This window comes from Haemaphysalis longicornis, unplaced genomic scaffold, assembly GCF_048455015.1.
Source record: "Haemaphysalis longicornis isolate Haplotype H1 unplaced genomic scaffold, Haemaphysalis longicornis Haplotype H1 scaffold_5, whole genome shotgun sequence".
NCBI classification, from domain to species: Eukaryota; Metazoa; Arthropoda; class Arachnida; order Ixodida; family Ixodidae; genus Haemaphysalis; species Haemaphysalis longicornis.
In genome coordinates this window covers 86,615,907-86,634,197 of record NW_027526385.1, presented here as the reverse complement: position 1 = coordinate 86,634,197, position 18,291 = coordinate 86,615,907, and the positions used below count along the sequence as shown (strand labels likewise).

The window sequence follows — 18,291 nt, the reverse complement described above, 5'->3', positions numbered from 1 at the left end:
TAATAATAATAATAATAATAATAATCGCCTTTTGCAGGTATATCTTATTGTGGATATTAGCCCTGCTATTCCCTCCGTATGGCTACGTAAAACTAATCGATAGAATCATTATCATAATAATCATCATCATCATTCTTGAAACCCTCGCTTCCATTACGTTACCATCAACATCATCGTATCCCCGCAGCCGGGTACAAAGGAAGGAGCCCCATTCCGTGCTGTCGTTTTCTTTTGGTTAGATTACTTCTTCCTCGTCACTATCAGCACCATCGTATCAGCTGCCAGCGGGGCAAGAAGCAGCAGCCCCGTTCCACGCTCCCGTTTTCCATCAGTGAGGCCCGCCCAAAAAATGCACCAGCAGTCGTCGCGGTCCGAAGACCTGGGCGCAGGTGCCGGTCCCTCGGCCACAGCGCTGGCGGCGGCGCTAGACCAGCGCAGCCTCGGTGCCCTGGGTCAGCTGGCGAACAAAGGAACGTCCTTGCTACGGCGCACGGGGGCCATGCAGGGCGGATTCAGAATGTCCCGGAGGACCCTGATCCTCTCAGCCGTCTTCGTGACGGCCGCCTCGGCGATCGTCGTCTTCGCCGCCATGACCTTCCACGAGCGGCACAAGCCACAGAAGTATAACGGCCTTCTGGACCTGAGGCCGCCCCGCGAGAACCCCTGGCAGACGCGGCACATGCCGCTGTACTACGAGTGCAGGTCGAGCGCGTGCCGCGCCACAGCCGACGACCTGCGCAAGCACGTCGCCTGGTCGCTGAACCCGTGCTCGGACTTTTACGAGTACGTCTGCTCCAGTGACCGGCTGCAGACGAACGTGTACGACGACGCCGTGGGACACTACCTCCGCGAAGTGCGGGAGGTGATTCGGAAGTACGAGGGCCTCGGATTGTTCTCCAGGACCAAGATGAGCAAAAAGATCACCCGCTTCTTCTCGTCCTGCGTCTCGAGTCCCCACGACAGGGCTTCTTGGAGGTCCCAGTTGAAGAAAATCTGGACGTACCTGGACCTCGACAACGACCTTCAGGGAACCGAGAGTGTGTTGGCGACGTTCTCAAGAGTCCTCCAAGTCTTCCCCATCGTTCACGTTTCAGTGCTGGAGGCGTCGCACAAGACGTGCGTCGTGCTGAAGAAGCCCGAAGGACACGGCGCAGACCGACTGTTCCACGTTCCGCACGCTTTCACCAAGTCCTTCCCCAAGTTCGCTGCAGACCTTCTGGCACACAAGGGAGAGGTCAGTGGCGACGTCGAGGAGCTCATCAGCTCTGCAGCCAGGGTGGAAACCCTACTCCAAAGGTACTCGGGCCCTCAGGGCGAGCAGTACTACCCCCTGAAAGAGTACGGCGACCTTCCCGCCTCGGAGGTCGGGAACGGGAGCACGGCGTTCGACTGGACGTCTTACCTGAGGAACTTCCTGAGTGGAGTTGTTTCGGTAAAGGCTGACTCGTGCGTGATCGTCAAGAGCCCCGCATACTTGCGTCACGTGAGGAAAGTCTTCAGCAAAGTGTCTAAAAAGGACTTGCGTTCCTTTCTGAAGCTAAGGGCCGCTATGGCTCTTATGCCCTTCCGAAAGTTGGCCGACGCGTCGACGTCGGAAGAAATCGAGAAGTTGTGCACGCTGGCTACGTACAAGATCTACCGGTTCGCGTTCCTGAAGCTGTTCAACGACACCCTCATGATACAGGTCTACGTGAGTGCGGGTGAGAAGGAAGTCATCGTCAGGCAGTCTTACAGGTAAGACAATGGCTAGGCTATGACAAAGACCAGACAAAGACCAGACCAGGCTAGGTAAGACAAAGACTAGGCTATGCTCGCTCCAAGCGTAGTTGATAGCTGCCTAACGGTAAAAAAATGCCCGCGTATCTGCTCATTTTGTTGCAAATGTCGGCGAAAGACGATAGTAGACTGGCACGCCTGGCAAGTAAATGCATCCCTTCTCTTTCCCGCTTACCTCACAGGCTGTCCCACTCCCGCCTCGTTCCTCCCAAGATAAGACGCGAGGTTTGCTCAAATTTACCTCGTTCCGCTGCTCCAAATCGGGTCCCGCGATGCCTGCGCTGCCATACGGCAGCGACGCGCTCGAATCGAGGCATCCTACTACAACGTTTATAGAACCAGGTTGCCATACTCCACGAGCGTTCCAATCGGAACGTAGAACCTATCTAGTGGAACCCTTCGTTGGTGTTGCCGTTTGATGTTTTAAATGCCGCCAGGTAGCGCGGGAGACCGCAGGCGATGGTTTTCTGCAGTTGATGTAGTATTTCATTTGCTATGGCGAAAACCAGGCATCCGTGAACTTTTTATTAAAGGAACACTTCAAATATCACTCATGCATTGATTTTCTGCCTTATATTTGCGTAATGTCTTGTTCCTGTTCAACAACATCGACAAGTATGAACATTAACACCGGACTTAGGCGTTTAGATTTGGCTGTGGGCATATAAGACTATTGGGCAGTTTGTTTCACTTTGGCCAGGTGGCTGAATCGAGTCACAGAGACATACAGACAGACCAAAATTTCTGCGTTTAAGTAGCCCAAGAGAGACTATCGTCTGTAAAAAAACGAATCTGCGAACATGCTTCCGCAGGGAAGCCAAACTAATCCTCTATACGAAGTATGAGCAGCAGAGGTGCAGTAGATAAAAGTGCAAGATTCAAAGCACGGTTGTTTCTAATTGAAGATGTAGCCTTATTCCTAGTTAGTGCGTTTTCTACAGGCAGACGCCCGGACACTATTGAACCGTTGGGGTGTAACACTGACATTCCACACACTGGTACTGCCGGTGTTCCTTGGTACTCCGAGCAATCCCTGGAACACTGGAATAACAAAGATGCGCCAGATATTCTAGCGCAAGCAACTTTAATGATAGTACGTATAGGCGCCCCGCACAGCATCAGCAGCCGTAGACGATCGCACAAATTTTTACGGAGGTGGTCAGGTGGCGTATGAGATACCCAGAAAAGAGGGCATCACCAAGCTTAGTTCCGGAATAAATGAACGAATATAAAAACAACAGAGAATTCCTATAATCTTAAGGCATTGCTTAAAAAAATAGCTGACAGTTACGACACTCTTTAATTCAAAATTAATAGCTGTTCAAAATTCAAAATAGCTGTTGCTTTGGAGGCGCGCACCTATGTATGCTGGGGTCGGCGGCGCAGAGACTCTGCTAGAGCCGCTCGTTTAGCGGTAGCAGCAGACGAAACACTTCCTTCGTCTCAGGAAGTGATCGCGTCATCGGTGAACGTATTACGGCGCAAGCTAGTCTGGCGTTATCTCGTAGCCGGTTGCCGCCGTAAAGCCCGCCTCGCGCGGCACCCTCGGTATACCGCCCTCCTTCTTACACTTCTTCCATACGGTCCTCCTCCTTCACTTTCCTCCTCGCTCACTTTTCGGTGTCCTGCTCGTTCTCTCGGTTACAATGAGGCCCATGCAAGAGACGCCGCAAAATCACAGGAGCGGGCGCTTAAGAGCTGCGCTCTAAAGGGTTGTGGCATGTCTAAGCACTCCTTGTGATGTGGTAAATGCTAAAGCATTCGTGTTTAATGGACCAGCAGAAAGGGTGATTGGTTCCCTTCGCCCGGTTCCACCGCTTATGCACCTTTTCGGCACGTAATTGCTGTGAGATAGCCCATTTTGCTGCTGCTATTCAGGTAGACATGAGGCAGAGATAACTAGAAGGGTAAGAATGGGGTGGAGTGCATTCAGTACGCATTCTCAGATAATGAATGGCAGCCGACCGTTGTCCCTGAAGAAGAGAGTATATGACAGCTGCATCTTACCGGTACTCACCTACGGGGTAGAAACTTGGAGGCTCACTAAAAAGGTTCAACTTAAATTGAAGACGACTCAGCGAGAAATGGAACGGAAGATGATAAGTGTAACATTAACGGACAAGAAGAGAGCGGAGTGGGTCAGGGAACAAACGCCTGTTAAGGACATATTAGTAGAAATTAAAAAGCAGAAATGGACGTGGAAATGCAATGCGAAGGCAAGATAACCGTTGGTCATTAAGGGTAACAGAGTGGATCCCTAGAGAAGGCAAGCGTGGCAGGGGGCAGCAGAAAGTTAGATGGGCAGATGAGATTGAGAAGTTTGCGGGGATACATTGGTCACAGTTGGCACAGGACCGAGATAATTGAAGAATCATGGGAGAGGCTTTTGCCCTGCAGTGGGTGTAGATAGGCTGGTGATGAATATGATGATGATGATGATGATGATGATTCAGGTAGGCCTTGCTCCCCATGACCTTTATTTGCTATGTCTATATACACCATGAGGACAGTGCACACCTGATAATATAACGATCTATTTTAAGCGGTCGCATACACCGTATAGTTTGTCCACTTATACTCCTTTTAGCCGCATACATCCTTTACCACATGTTTATTTGACTATACTGCTGGCACCCTTACCCTACCCTTGCGCTAATAAACTCGAAATAAAGTACTGTCTCTTTAGAATGTTCGGGCTAACGTGCGAGGGAATGACGATAGGACACAAAGGGAGCGGACCTGTCTTCACACGATTTTAAGTTGAGGACCACTGGGAGCATTCCAGATGAAAGCGAGCCTACACGAGCTACAACCCTTACTCGCAAAGTTGCAATTCTCAACTCGTCCATTTTAAAGCGAAGCTTTCTATGCCACACTGATGGCGGCCATCCCATCACCAGTGGTTTCACTAAACAATGATGAAGATAAGTGAAGGCGCGTCACGCGCCTCAAGAAAAAAACAAAATTAAAGCCGTTCCACTCGATGTGAAAGTTGGCGGAAGTGCAGAGCAGTGATTCGCTATAATCAGCTGTGGCGCCATCATCCGCTCACTGCTGCCACTTACAGCATTTCAAATTTCCCGCCTTCGCAGTGCTCGCGCGCCGCCTGCCTGAAACTGCGCCAGCAGGAGTTCTGTTCTATTTGTGCTTTTCTCCCCGCACGTGCCGGCGTTGCACTGCCACATTTTGCGTTTACTATCGTAAAAACCAACCCAACGGGCGTCCTTAACTAAAGGAACGCGGGCGCTGCCGGTTAATTACGTATATTTTTCCTCAAATGTACCTATAGTTTTCTTTGCTCTAAACAACGGGAAGTTGTATGACAAGCGCCAGCGTTTCACGAGTTTCGAATGCTTATGACTATATAAACCACTTGTCTTTCGAAGCCTCTGGGGTACGCCGCGAACAGCGTTACCCCGGGACGCCGCCTTGGTGCTGTATGTACTTGGTGCTCAACATGAGGGAAATATTCAGCTTCCAGAAGCCCTAGGATTCAGGGGTAGCGCAGAGGAAGTTAACATCGAGGCTGTCGAGGTGACGGAAAGAAGATTGGAATGCTGGTGGACGAAAAGCAGAGAGGGAAATATTGCCTAGGACATGTAACAGAAACAAAAGTATTTTGGGCCTAACAAGCTTTTTGTACCTGCCCTAAGCAGCGCTAGTATCAAACCAAGAGTATGAAACAAAGGTATATTAGTCATTTTTGGTAAGGTGGCATGTCATCACCCCGCTACAAAGGGGAAACCAATATCAATCAATCAATCAATCAATCAATCAATCAATTAGTCGAGCGAGCGAGCGAGCTAGGACGACAAGGGGAGCGCCTAAAGTTCTCTGCACTTAAAACGCTTCCCGTGGTCGGAATAGAACCACGGTTCCTCGTGTTATACAGCCGACGTTCATCCGACTGCGCCACTGCACGGTCGAAGCAGTTTGTATTTTGGACTTTGACTCAGGTTGCATGGGAAAAAGCTTCGCGTTTGTTACAACCTTTCTCGAAAAATCGAAGGGGCTTCGATTTTTACCGGTACAATGGCTTCATTGCGCTCGACCGTTCGTACAGGAACATCATCACAGAGACGGGGCCATCGACCAAGGGCAAGTCCAAGGTGGACGAGGCGTTGAAGGATGCCAAGTCGAAGTACTTCCGCATCATCAAGGACGTGGATCGCTTCTACTACAACGACGCCACCTATCCCGGCAAGGATCTGGCCTTCAGCTACGTGCAGGGGCTGGCCTCCATGACGCAGTCGTGGCTGAGCGCCGTGGTCGCCTCGGGAGGCAAGGTGCAGGACAACCAGCTGAACGTGCGCTACGACTTCGACCCGGACTCGAAGAAGCTGGTCGTTCCCGTGTCGATCGGCCAGATGAAGCTCAAGGGCAACAAGGAGTTCTTCCTGGAGACGACGCACCTCGGAAGGGCCATAGTGCGCTTCCTGTACAGGGCGTTCCACGAGAGGGCGCTCTTCTCGTCGGGCCCAACCAAGCAGCCCGGCGGACGCAACGCGACACCCATCGACTGCCTCGAGAAGCAGTACGGATCGCAGGTGGGGAAAGTGAAGATTAAGTGTTGATTGATTGATTGATTGATTGATTGATTGATTGATTGATTGATTGATTGATTGATTGATTGATTGATTGATTGATTGATTGATTATAGGGTTTAACGCGCCGACGCAACGCAGGCAATGAGGCGCGCCGTAGTGTGGAGGGCTCCGCATTAATTTCGACCACCGGGGGATCTTTAACGTGCGCCGAAATCTCGTACACACGGGCGTTTTTGCATTTCGCCTCTGTCAGAAAGGCGGCCGCCGCGGCCGGGAATCGAACCCACGTCCTCGTGCTCAGCTGCACAACGCCTTAGCCACTGAGCCACCGCGGGCGGGTGAAGGTTAGAAGTGCGCTTGTGCGGGTTACTGTGCGTGCGTGCATGCGTGTGTTTGTATTTGCACGAACGCGCGATGTCCTTTCCTTGCACTGTGACTATTCTCTGTTTTGCAGAACGTTCCTTCTGGGTGTTGCTGCATAGTTCTTGCTGGTATTTGAACTTCTACCCTTGCTAGTATTTAAGCTCCCAGGTAGCGGTACTCTCCTTTTGTTTTATTCCGCCAGATTTTTTTTTTCGCCGAGGGTTGCGCTGCACCGATTATATTTGAAGTATGTCCTAGATGTAACGTGGAATATTGATATTGCTGCTGTCATAGGGCAGTGGGTACGATGGGCAGTTCTTTTAATATCCCGATTTGTATACGTCAATCTTCCAGGAAAGAAGTTGGGTCCTCTAGCTCCTCGCTTTTATGGATGAAACATTGCCGAAGAATCAGGCACTGCTCCTCAGGGTACCTGAGGGCTTCTCTTTCCGGCCTCCTCTCAGACTTGCGGAAGCGGAAGTTACGGGAAGGAATTGTGTCTACAGACACGATGTCACACCTTTAGCGGGCAGACTGCGGCCAAAAATGCTACCGCTAGAAGATTTACGCTGCAATTTATAATACGTTTTCTGTATGCGTTCCCCCCTTTTTCCTTGTCATACAACGTTATGCATGCATCGCTATAAGCAGAACTTGAAACCATGTTTTTCTCGACGCATAGCAAACGTCGTCATTTTGACCCGTGCCCACTAACCGGGGGAGGAGGACCTGCTCCAGGTATGAGGAGCGGAGGAAAGGATGATCTCTTTCAGTGAAGAAGGCAGTGACGAATCATCTGTTCCTCGGGTTAGTGCGCAGTGCGGGTAGATTGAGCAGGACTGTAGGCGTATACGTGCAACGCCATTCCGTTTCCAAGTCGGTGCAGCCCGGGTGCTACCTGTTACGCCATCTAGTGGTCAGCTTTGAACTCTGCTACAGTATTTCTGCTCAACTGATAAAAAAAAGGGTGGCTTTTCGGCCTCTGTGTCCTAGCGGTTAGCTTTGCGCGTTCGAACGGTAACGTCATTGCTTCGAGTCGTAGCAATAGCACCTCTTTTATTTACAGACTTTCTAAATTAAAAAAATGCTCCCTTGTTTTGAAAATCTCATGTTCTTTTGCCGCATTCAATGCTCTTCCCAGGCCATCAACAATACTAAGGTGAACGGCCGTCGCGTCATCCGCACCGTGGCGGCGGACAACGCGCTAGTTCCAGTCCTGCACAAGGCCTTCAGGACGTCGTTGTACATCCACAAGATCGAGGTGATCAACTACAAGCGACTCGAATTGTCCCTGGCCAACCTGCCCGACGTGGATGCCGACCAACTGTTCTTCCTCATGTACGGCCAGACCTTCTGCGACCCGCACGAGGACACGGCCCAGGTCCTAGCGCATGCGCCGTGGCCTCCAGCAAAGATTAGGCTTAACACCCAGCTGGCCAACTACCCGAAGTTTGCCGCGGCCTTCAAGTGCCCTGACGGGACGAACATGAACCCCAAGAAACGCTGTTCCGTCTTCCGCTTCAAGTGAGCCACATCGAGAAGAAAGACGCTAATTCCTTCTGTGTGTGTGTGTGTGTCTTGTGGTATCAGAAACTCGGAAGACAGGGAAGGGAAATGAATGTCCGTGGCTCACCGTGCGAACACGCTTGTCATTTTTTCACCCTCCTCACTCATCAGCTCAGAGTTCACTCTCCAGTTTTTGCTCTCAGTTCTGTAGGTTGATTCAGTGTCGTACTTTTTTGTAGCGTGAGCTACACCGACCGAGGTTGAGCAGTTTCGCGTGGCTCCTGGAGAGCCGTGCTGCGCATGCGCGAGGAGCAGTGACGTCTCACGGCGCACAGCTGGCACGGCGGAGCCGCCGCCGCCACCGCGTTTGGGATTGAATTGAATCGCATTAAATTAAATTAAATTTGCTTGGATTGGAAGAGAGAGAGAGAGAGAAAAATAAACGTTTAATAAAAACGAGCAAATTTGGTGCTAGATGGCAGGGGCACCAGCCCTGTGGGGGTCATCCTTAGTCCGGGATGCCCTGGTCCTGGCTGGCTGCCCGGGCTCTAGCGACGACTTCTTGTTGCGCCGCAAGGTCCGAGCTGGTCAGCCGGTCCACCCACTGCTCGTAAGTAGGGTTGGGGATTGGAGATAAAGACGGGGATTGTTGGCATTCCCATACCAGGTGGTATAGGGTGCCAGGGGATGGGCAGTAAGCACAGGTCGTGTAGTATTGGGTAGGGTACATTTTGTGGAGGAGTGTAGGGTACATTTTGTGGAGGAGTGTACGGTGGGGGTAAGAGTTAGTAGCCTTCGGAGGGTAGTGGCTTCGAGACGACTAAGGCGAGGGTGAGGGGGAGGATATCTGCGGCGGCTGAGGCGGTAGTGGGTGAGGAGGTCAGGGGGGGTGATAGGGATATCTGGGCAAGGAGACTGCCAGTCGGAGACGGCCTGGCGTGCATACTCGCAGACAGCGGCGTGGGCCGCATCGTTTCCGGGGAGTTTAGCGTGGCCGGATGCCCAGATAAGTTGGATGTCGGGTAGTTCGTAATTAGCCTGAAGCACGGTGTAAGATATATTATTAGGTGAGGGCACAGCTTACAAAACGAACGTGTGCTCTTCGTTTTGATAGTCGCCAAACTGGCACCGCTGTGACCGGTGATTGCAGCGCCCTCCAGCGGGAGAGAAAAGAAGCTGCCCGAGCACCGCCCACTCGGAGGTGTTCGGATCCTTTCGGCTCCTTGTCGGGCCTTCTCGGTAGCTTCCGTAACCTGTCGTCTGCTCGATTTCTGCTCGCCGCAGCTTGGCTGGTTCCGCCGGCTGGGGGTGCAGACGATAATTTGAAGAAAGCCGTGCGAAAGCCTTTCCGCTCGCCCGAGTGTTTCAACGTGTTCTAAGCATCTATTTTGAGTCAGTAACAATCAAAAGAAGATATAAAACACTAAACCGAAGGGAATGTGTGCCGCGGTGGCCGTTGAGCGCTCACACAAAGGAGATTTTATGCTGCGATTTTTATGCTTGCGCAAAGAAAAAAAAATGGGGTGCAAATGTTTTATTGAGTACGTACTGCAGCAGATGGCAAGAAAACATGACAGTAATTAACAACGTTACCTGCGATCCTAAACGAATGAATGCGTGCTCTGCAGCCATCCCCAGCAGAAAAGGATGCTACTTGCGGTCGGCATTTTTCTGAGAGTGCGGTTGTGCGAAACGGTTCTTTTTGGTGCTTCGAGGGGATGTATACTACTGAATGTCGAAGAGGTGCGAGCTCGCACACGATGCAGTGCCGTCGACTTTACCGTGGGCTACAGCCCCCACGCTACTCTGTACAAGCAGCGGCAAAAGAAAGCGTCCGCTGCCGGAACAACGCCCCGACATACAGGGAAAGTAGCCAGTTTGTGAAATTAATTAAACTGGCGGCGAATACGCTGATGTTTCTTCGTCGTAAATGACGTTGCACAACTGGGGTAAGTCCATGCACGAAGGACGCCCGAAATCTCGCAGCTGTTTAAACAATGCAATAAATTACGCGTTAAGATCACGTTGTGTGAGCTCACACGGTGAGCTCAAACAAACAATGTTGTTTTACACGCATGCCGCTGGTGCCTGCGAAACACCTGGCTTCAGACAGTCGTTGTTCATGTCACTTAAAGCTTCGGTCGCTTCGAAGCTTAGTTAAGAGTTCTGCCACCAGATGTCCTTTCAATCAAAGGTCCACGAGCGGCGCCACGGCGCCACCAACTCTATTTGGCAGATTTTTGGGCTGCTGTGTCCACACCTAAAAGTATATCTTACACCGTGGCCTGAAGGATGCGGAGAGCTTTGGGAGAAATGCGGCCGCGAAGATATCGGCGGCATGCCCCTTGCGAGTCACTAAGTACGGTGACGTAGTCTTTGGCTGTAGTGGCTGCTAGCGCAATGGCTACTTCTTCGGCCGTTGGGGCAGTGGTGGTGCGGATAGTGGCCGCCGAAAGCTGTTGAAAGCGGTGGTCGACAACGGCAACGGCGTAAGCTCGCTGGGTGTAGTAGCGGGCAGCGTCCGTGTACCGAGTGATGGAGCTAGTGGAATGTAACCGGTGCAACGCGGCCGCACGAGTAGGTCGGCAGGCGATGTTGTATTCCGGATGCATATTTCTGGGGATAGGAGCCACCGTGATTCGATTCCGGATATCAGGCGGTATGCCAACCGGGCAGTCGTCGGCTGGGGGAGTGGCATAACCCAAGCGTTGAAGAGTGCAGCGCCCCGTATATGTAAGGAGAAGGCGTCGTTGCTGTGACAGCTTGTGCGCTTCAAGAAGTTCTTCCCAGGTGTTGTGGATTCCTAATTGGAGCAACTTGCGGGTGGATGTAGTGGGCGGAAGGGTGAACGCGGTCTTATAAGCCTGGCGAATGATCACGTTGAGCTTGTCTCGCTCCGCAGGTTTGATGGCCAGGTATGCGGTCCCGTACATAAGGCGGCTGGTCAGCAATGCCTGAATGATGCGAACCGCATCGTGTTCTTGAAGGCCGAATCGACGGTGGGCAACACATGGGACTAATCGAGTGAGTTGAGTGAGCGTCCGCTGGAGTTGGGGGATGGTGCTAGACCCACTACCGTTCTTAGGGATGTTTAGTCCTAGTATTCTTAGTGAGGCGACATTGGGTACTGGGTGGTTGTCGATGAAGAGGTCAGGATCTGGGATTGGGTCGATGCGTTTCTTGTACGTGCGAGCGCACAGTGGGATGAGCGCAGATTTTTCTGGGGCGCATTTGAGGCCCCTCTCCTGCAGGTACTCCTGAATGACATCAATAGCAGCTTGGAGCGAATCCTGCTGCCGGCCGGTGGAGCCCTGTGCAACCCAGAGTGTAAGGTCGTCAGCATACAGAGCATGATTGACCGTGGGGATTGCGCTAAGTAATGGTGGCAACTCTCGCATCGCTAGGTTGAATAGTAGCGGAGACACCACTGATCCTTGCGGTGTCCCCCTGGAGCGGAGAGTGAAAGTCGTGGATCGGAAATGCCCGAGGCGGACTGTGGCCGTGCGGTTTGTGAGAAAAGCAGTCAAATAGGCGTTCATTCGCGGACCGCAGTTTGTGGTTGCTAGTCCCTTGAGGATGGCCTCGTGTGTGACGTTGTCGAATGCGCCTTTAATGTCAAGGGCAAGGATAGACTTCTTGCTCGAGGTGGTGAGGTGATCGATGATGTCCTCTTTGATTTGTAACAGGACGTCCTGAGTAGAAAGGTGCGGGCGAAATCCAAACTTGGTAGCGTGGAGGTAACCGTTGTCCTCGATGTAAGGAGTGAGGTGGTTAAGCACCATGTGTTCTAAAAGCTTGCCAACACAGGACGTGAGGGAGATGGGACGAAGGTTTGCGGTGTTTGGTTTAGGGACCAGCGTAATGTCCGCATGCCGCCACTGCTGGGGGAGAGTGCCAGCAGCCCAATGGTGGTTATAGTAATCTAAGAGACGGTCAATTTCCGCGTGATCAAGGTTCCGGAGAAGCTTGTTGGGAATTTGGTCATTGCCTGGGGTGGTGTTTCGTGTGAGCCTCAGGAGTGCAGCTTCCAGCTCCTGCAGCGTGAATGGGGCTTCGAGAGAGGGATTAGGGGGTCCCTTGTAGGGCGGGTAGCGGGCTGGGGGTTGCGTCGGGTCTTCCTGGAGGGACTGCTTGAGACTACTCAGCAGCTGGTCTTCCGTACCGGGGTAGGAGTGAATGAGGCGCCTGATGTGATGGTGTGTGGTAGCCTTCGTTTCCGTCTTGCCCATAAGGGAGCGGAGCAGGTGCCAGGTACGGCGAGTGCCCAAGGTACCCTGAAGTCTCACACAAAATTCTGCCCAGCTCTGCCGGCTGAGCTGGCGAGCGTAGTTCTCGGCCTCTTCCGTCAGCTTTGCAATGCGGAGCCTAAGCTTACGGTTAGTGCGATTGCGCTTCCACCGTTTGGTGAGGCTGCGGCGAGCTTCCCATATGTGGAGGTCCGCTTCCCATACGTGAAGTCCGGAGTAGTGTCCCTGGTAACGCTTGTGCCAATACGGGTGGGGAGACCTGTTGCACAGGTGAAAATGCTGTTGTTGGAGGGCATGGAAAAGACGTTGGCCCTTAGGAGTGTCGTAGCGGTATCCCCACGCCATGTGGGGGGCATTAAAATCACCAAGAAGAATAAGTCGGTGGCCACAGGTCCGTTGCCGTAGTGTTTGTAGTAGGGCTTGGATGCCATGAAGGGTTTGTCGGGGGGTGCTGTAGATATTTAGCATGTATAAGCTCGGTTGCGTTTTCTGCGGAGGTAAAAGTTCCACAAAGGAGCAGTCAAGGTCCGTCGGTAAGGAATGGGTCTGTACCGCGTGCGCAGTACGAATGAGGATGGCGGTGCGGGAGGTGGGTTCAGTCTGGCGAGATTTGTAACCCTGAAGGGTGATTGGAGTGAGCTGAACCTTAGCTCACTCTACGTGTGTCCTGGCATAGCCAAGCTATGCCACTGCTAATTTTTTTCTTTGCTGTGTTTATCCTCTTCACTTTCATGTCCCCTCCGCATTCTGAGTAGGCGTTGTTCTTCGACGGTGGAGCTGTTGACAAAGAAGAAATAAATTTCATGTCACCTTGTGCGCGGCTATTCTCGTGTGAGGTTTTCTTCTGCCATTCGCGTTCTTCATTTTGTTCCCTCTAATACCGTGACAGGCAAGAAACGCTTCCGGGGCAACGTAAAAGCAGAGTCCTTAAAAGCATTGAATGACTCTGGTAAAAGCCATTACTTCCGTAGCTCGAGCGCTATGTTTTGCGGGCCATATTTGCAGAAACATGAGCATAATGCGGATGGGGAGGGGGGGGGGGAGGGGAGGTGAGAGGAGTTTGACGCTTAAGACCACTACACTCCCCATTTCGGCTACCAGTGAAATATAGGAGGTACTTCATAAAATACTGAGCGGGAAGGGGTCCTGCATTGTGACCAGCCCTGTGGTTCCTACTACTTTCATTCTAAGTCTTGTACATATAAACACGGCGACCTGAATCTTGAATGAGGTGGTGGGCGTAACGTATATCGTATGAAATATCGCACGATGCATTTGTATGAGCGTAACGCACGAGCGCCAGAGCTGCGAAAGCTTGAGGTGAGCGTAAGCTAGAATCACGATTTTATGTTTTACTGATATTAATATCTTGCTGGCGCATCATGCCAACTTGTATCATAAAACTGCCAAGCTTACCTGCTTTCGACAGTGTTTAGTAAAAGGGAGGGACAGAAAAATTTCACTAGTGTTTAATCTGACACGTTCTTTTTTTTTTTATGTGAATACACTGGTACGCCGGTCACCACACCCCCCTAAAGTGCCTGTTAGGGCAAGATGCAGCCGGGTTCAGTGTCATGGCTGACCGGAATGGGGTTCTACGCTTTAATGGCATGATTATGTACACGATGATGATGATGGAGCATACCCCAGAGGGGATTCAACGCCCTGCCGCCGCCGCATAATGCCTGTGCCACAAGCGAAACGCACACTGACGCCACTCTTGCTCGCAGTTCGACACTCTTTCTTTTCCGGCGCTGCATATAGACGATGTTCTCACGTTGCAGGGTGTTGTACGTTACCTTAGCAAGCCTTTTTGGGAGCAAGGCTAGCCCAGCGGATTCTACAGTTTGTCGAAACGCCCGAGCCGAAGGTCGTGCTCCTCGTAGCGGTTCCCACTGATGCAACGCTTTTTACAGGCCTCGGACATGTCCGCGCTGCGTCGTGGCTTCACGTTGAGCACGCCGATTGCGTGCTCGTCTCTACTTTTACTCCCGCCTTCGAGAAATGGAGGTGGCAATGAAGCATTAGTCCGTAGTCTTAAAACACGGGTTTTCCGTCCATAAAGTTTCTGCTTCTAACGTCCCTCAGGTGTGGTCATCACTTCCGTTTTCAGCGGTGCTTCAACCGTCGTCTCTGCTTCAGCAGCGCCAACGTGGTGTGCGGCTGAACCACAACGTGTGACCAGCTTCTGTCTGGAACGCATACCGAAGACGGCCTCGAACAACTCTCGACGGGTTGATTGTGTTGCGGTAATTCTTGTGGCCTAAGTTGACTGACGTTCGCTGATCAGACTTGCGCCTGCCAATAGTTTTTAGTGTTTTCTTTTCGGTGGAGTGCGCTTCTGACGATGTTATTGCCCTGATGATCCTCAACGCAAAAAACGGTTCTGCCTTTTCTGGATAAGGCTTCGCTGTTTCCTCAAGTTCATACGCAGTGGTGAGCAGCGGTTGTTCAGATTTTCCAGCTCGAGTAATATGTAACGACTTATATTCGTGCACGGGTGCAACCTCACACATTTCGGCGATTGAAGTTAGTTTGGCTTGGGGAATTTCCGGGAAGGATTCACCCTTCGTGAAGCCCGGAGCGAAGATGTACTTGAACTCCCACGATGGCGGGTCAATGCGTGATTTTTGAAGAGATCGTGGTACTTTCGATTGGATAGGGGCCATTTGAGTTTCCCCTAGCTGCGTGGTCGATGAAAAGTTCTCGCCGTCTTTTCTGACAGGCGTGGGCACGCTTTCGGTGAACGAGTACAACAAGTCTCTGGGCGTTTCTAGAAAGATTACTATTTCGGAAAATGCTGTACATTTTATACGTAAGAGTTCATTGTTCTCGAGGCATTGTATCCAATTGCTGAGGCAAGCACTCGATCGGAAGAAGCAGAGCGTGTAGCGATCCGCCTCCTCAACTTCCTGCTCAATTTTATCATCGATTAAGTAAAAAATATCGGAGTCGAATTCTATAAGATCATTTCTGATTTGATGAAGGTCCTCTAAGTTAGTTTTCAGCTTTTATACGTGGCGATTTACCCTCAATCAGGTCGATTAACACCTGTCCTTCACTTCGAGTTGTTGATCAATTCGCTCTCGCGCTACGAACGACTAGCCTCCTGGTTAGTTTAGTTGGTAGAGCGACTGCTCCGGTTAAGCGGTGGTCCCTGGTTGGAATCCTGGACTAAGACAAATTTTTTTTTCAACTGCGAAGAGCTTTCCTTTTTAGCCGTACGGCTGCATTCAGGTGGATGTCAAACTTTCCTTTGCAGAAGCTTACTTCACCTTGGGGATTTCCCCTAAATCTGGTCGACTGAATTGAACAGCCTGTCGCTACTGCTCACAATTCTCTTAAAGCCGGCACGAATATCGTTCCGCGACGAACGCAGAGCGACCAGCTCCCCAGCTTGCTCTTCAGTAGCATTACTGTGTGTGCCAAGCATGGTGGAATGGACGGGACGTGGTGTGTCTGCGTGGGTTGGAGAGCTGCGGTCTGTTTTTGTCGGTGCACCGGGGATGGCCACCCCGGTGTCAGTCGAGTCTGATTAGTCGCCCGCCGCTCGAGGCCGGCGGTAGGAACGCCAGTGTCGGCGTCGGTGCCTTCGAGGGAGTCGGTGTTCGGTACACGGTCGCTGTCAGCCATGGTGCCAGGTGGCTCAAGGTGAGTCGGCGGTGAACGGTTCTGGGTCTCTCATGCCTACAGCCCCTGGCATCCCTGCTGCTCTCCACGTCGGTCCCTGGTCTTCTTCCCGGGTTTTGGCACCGGATTTTAGGGCAAGGGGAGACAGACAGCAGGGTTCGGAGTCATGGCTGAGCGGAATGGGGTTCTACGCTTTAATGACATGATTATGTACACGATGATGATAATGATGGAGTGTATACCCCAGCGCGGATTCAACAGGGCCTTTAAAGGATCAACAAAAAATGTGGTTCGAATCCACGCTGTGAAGGTGGTTGGTCTGCGTTGCTGTGAATGACACCCGACACGATTGCCCATGCGACGTCGCTTGAATTCTCGCACGTGGCTCTACAAAGAGTGAAACCAGAGACAAGTGAAATGTACTTAACCATGCTTTCTATTACTGCTTGACGACATTCACGACTGTTTTAGATGCGAATCATCTCGTGCTCGGGGCTGTGTCCCTCCCTCCCTTGTCCGCCGTCCGCACTCTACTGCGCATGCGCATCTCTTCCTCCCCGTCAGCGTTTGGGCTGACGTCAGCGCAGTCCACTATAAAAAGAAATGGTAAGGCGGCGGCCGGTTTCGATCCCACGACTCTCTGGCCTCAACGGGAGGTACGTGGCGCTCTTTCCACTGCGCTACAAAGCGAGACGGGAGCATGTGCTAAGAACGCGCCTTATGTCCTTCACTCATTCAAACCACGTCAAGAAGCTACTGATACAATGAAGGCACGCGAAGCTGAACGTCAACGGAAACGACGAACTGAAAACTAATGAGAACTAATGGGGACTGGCTGTAGTTCTGGTGTCTTTACTTTCCGTGGTCTACCCAAGGTAGCCTGGAATGAACTGAATGTGCTACACCGGTCTCACGATTTATATATGAAAGCGTGGGGACGTCACTACGTTATTTCTATGCTGTTGGGTACTTTAGCATTAGGAGCAGCTTACGCAACCGTAATCATTACCGGTATGACCAGCCCCCTTGGGTAGGTATGTGCCGGCTGTCAGTGAGTATGTGTACGCCTTCTTAAGGATGATAGTTTTCTTCTGACGTCACCCTGAAAATTTGCTTTGGTGGTAGAGGTATGCTATACCGGTAGTTCTTATATATGAAAGCGTGGTGACACACGTAATTTCATTGATTGATTGTAAGGTTTAACGTGCCGACGCAACGCAGACGATGAGGCGCGCCTTAGTGGAGGGCTCCGAATTAATTTTGACCACCTGGGGATCTTTAACGTGCGCAGAAATCTCGTGCACTCGGGCGTGTTTGCATTTCTCCTCCATCAGGAAAGCGGCCGTACGTGATTTCTATGCTATTGAAAAAAAGCATAGAAAACAGCTCTCTATCTATCTATCTATCTATCTATCTATCTATCTATCTATCTATCTATCTATCTATCTATCTATCTATCTATCTATCTATCTATCTATCTATCTATCTATCTATCTATCTATCTATCTATCTATCTATCTATCCTCACTCTCTTCCTCTCTTTCTCCCTCTCTCTCACGTAATGCGCTGGAGTCATCGCAGTGTACCTTTTTTTCACTCCAGCAGTCTAATTCCATCGAATTATCATCTAGATACGCGAGCAACAGGGAGTTAATGGGGTTCTTTACCGTATTTCTCGTTCATATTATCTCAACAACATGCTTTAATCTCAGGCGCATGCCCGAAAGCGAAAGTTCCAGATGGCGAGTAACATCCACTTCCACTTTGTAACTTTCACGCCAGTTAAACCTAACAACGGATGAATTCAGTCTGATCAATGAGGACTGTAATGCCTGAAACAACAAACGTAGCCATTATCGACCGTAACCGAGAACTTTCTTCCAGGAGTGCTTCGGCCTCACAAAAACCACCCTAGTGCCGTCTTAACGCCCCATAGGGCTCCTTACGTACGAGCCCTCCTGGACGCCATAACACTACGAATAAAAAGCGCTACCAAAAGTACCAGCTGCAGAGAAGACGAGAATTACAACGCACCCGCCCTGCAAGGGCCGTCTGTACGTCTGTTGGCACGTTTGCGCGTAAGAGTGGGTGGGTGCGTGCGAACGTACTGACCGTTATCCCTATCTTTCCCCGACGCTAACTTTGTTCCGGCTAACGGTCAGTGCCTGGAAATGAGACCCACTGGCTTCCCCCTCCGACCCGTCTCGGCTTAGTACGCGCCT

The 18,291-nt window shown here is 51.3% G+C and overlaps 1 protein-coding gene across 1 annotated transcript; it reads left to right on the top strand.

The window, feature by feature from the left end:
- Window positions 1-349: 349 nt before the first annotated feature.
- On the top strand, window positions 350-8,219 carry LOC144139317 (neprilysin-1-like). The gene is made up of 4 exons (XM_077671703.1): window positions 350-385; window positions 458-1,734; window positions 5,840-6,323; window positions 7,828-8,219. The coding sequence occupies exons 1-4, from the start codon at window positions 350-352 to the stop codon at window positions 8,212-8,214; spliced, it is 2,184 nt and encodes a 727-aa protein (XP_077527829.1). The 3' UTR covers window positions 8,215-8,219.
- Window positions 8,220-18,291: the final 10,072 nt, after the last annotated feature.

Excerpts from the sequence above, each read along its gene's own strand:
- LOC144139317 (XM_077671703.1), top strand. The coding sequence starts at position 350 with ATGCACCAGCAGTCGTCGCGGTCCGAAGACCTGGGC. Across the intron at positions 386-457 it reads CGCGGTCCGAAGACCTGGGC|CTGGCGAACAAAGGAACGTC; the intron begins GCAGGTGCCGGT and ends GCCCTGGGTCAG. Across the intron at positions 1,735-5,839 it reads ATCGTCAGGCAGTCTTACAG|GAACATCATCACAGAGACGG; the intron begins GTAAGACAATGG and ends CCGTTCGTACAG.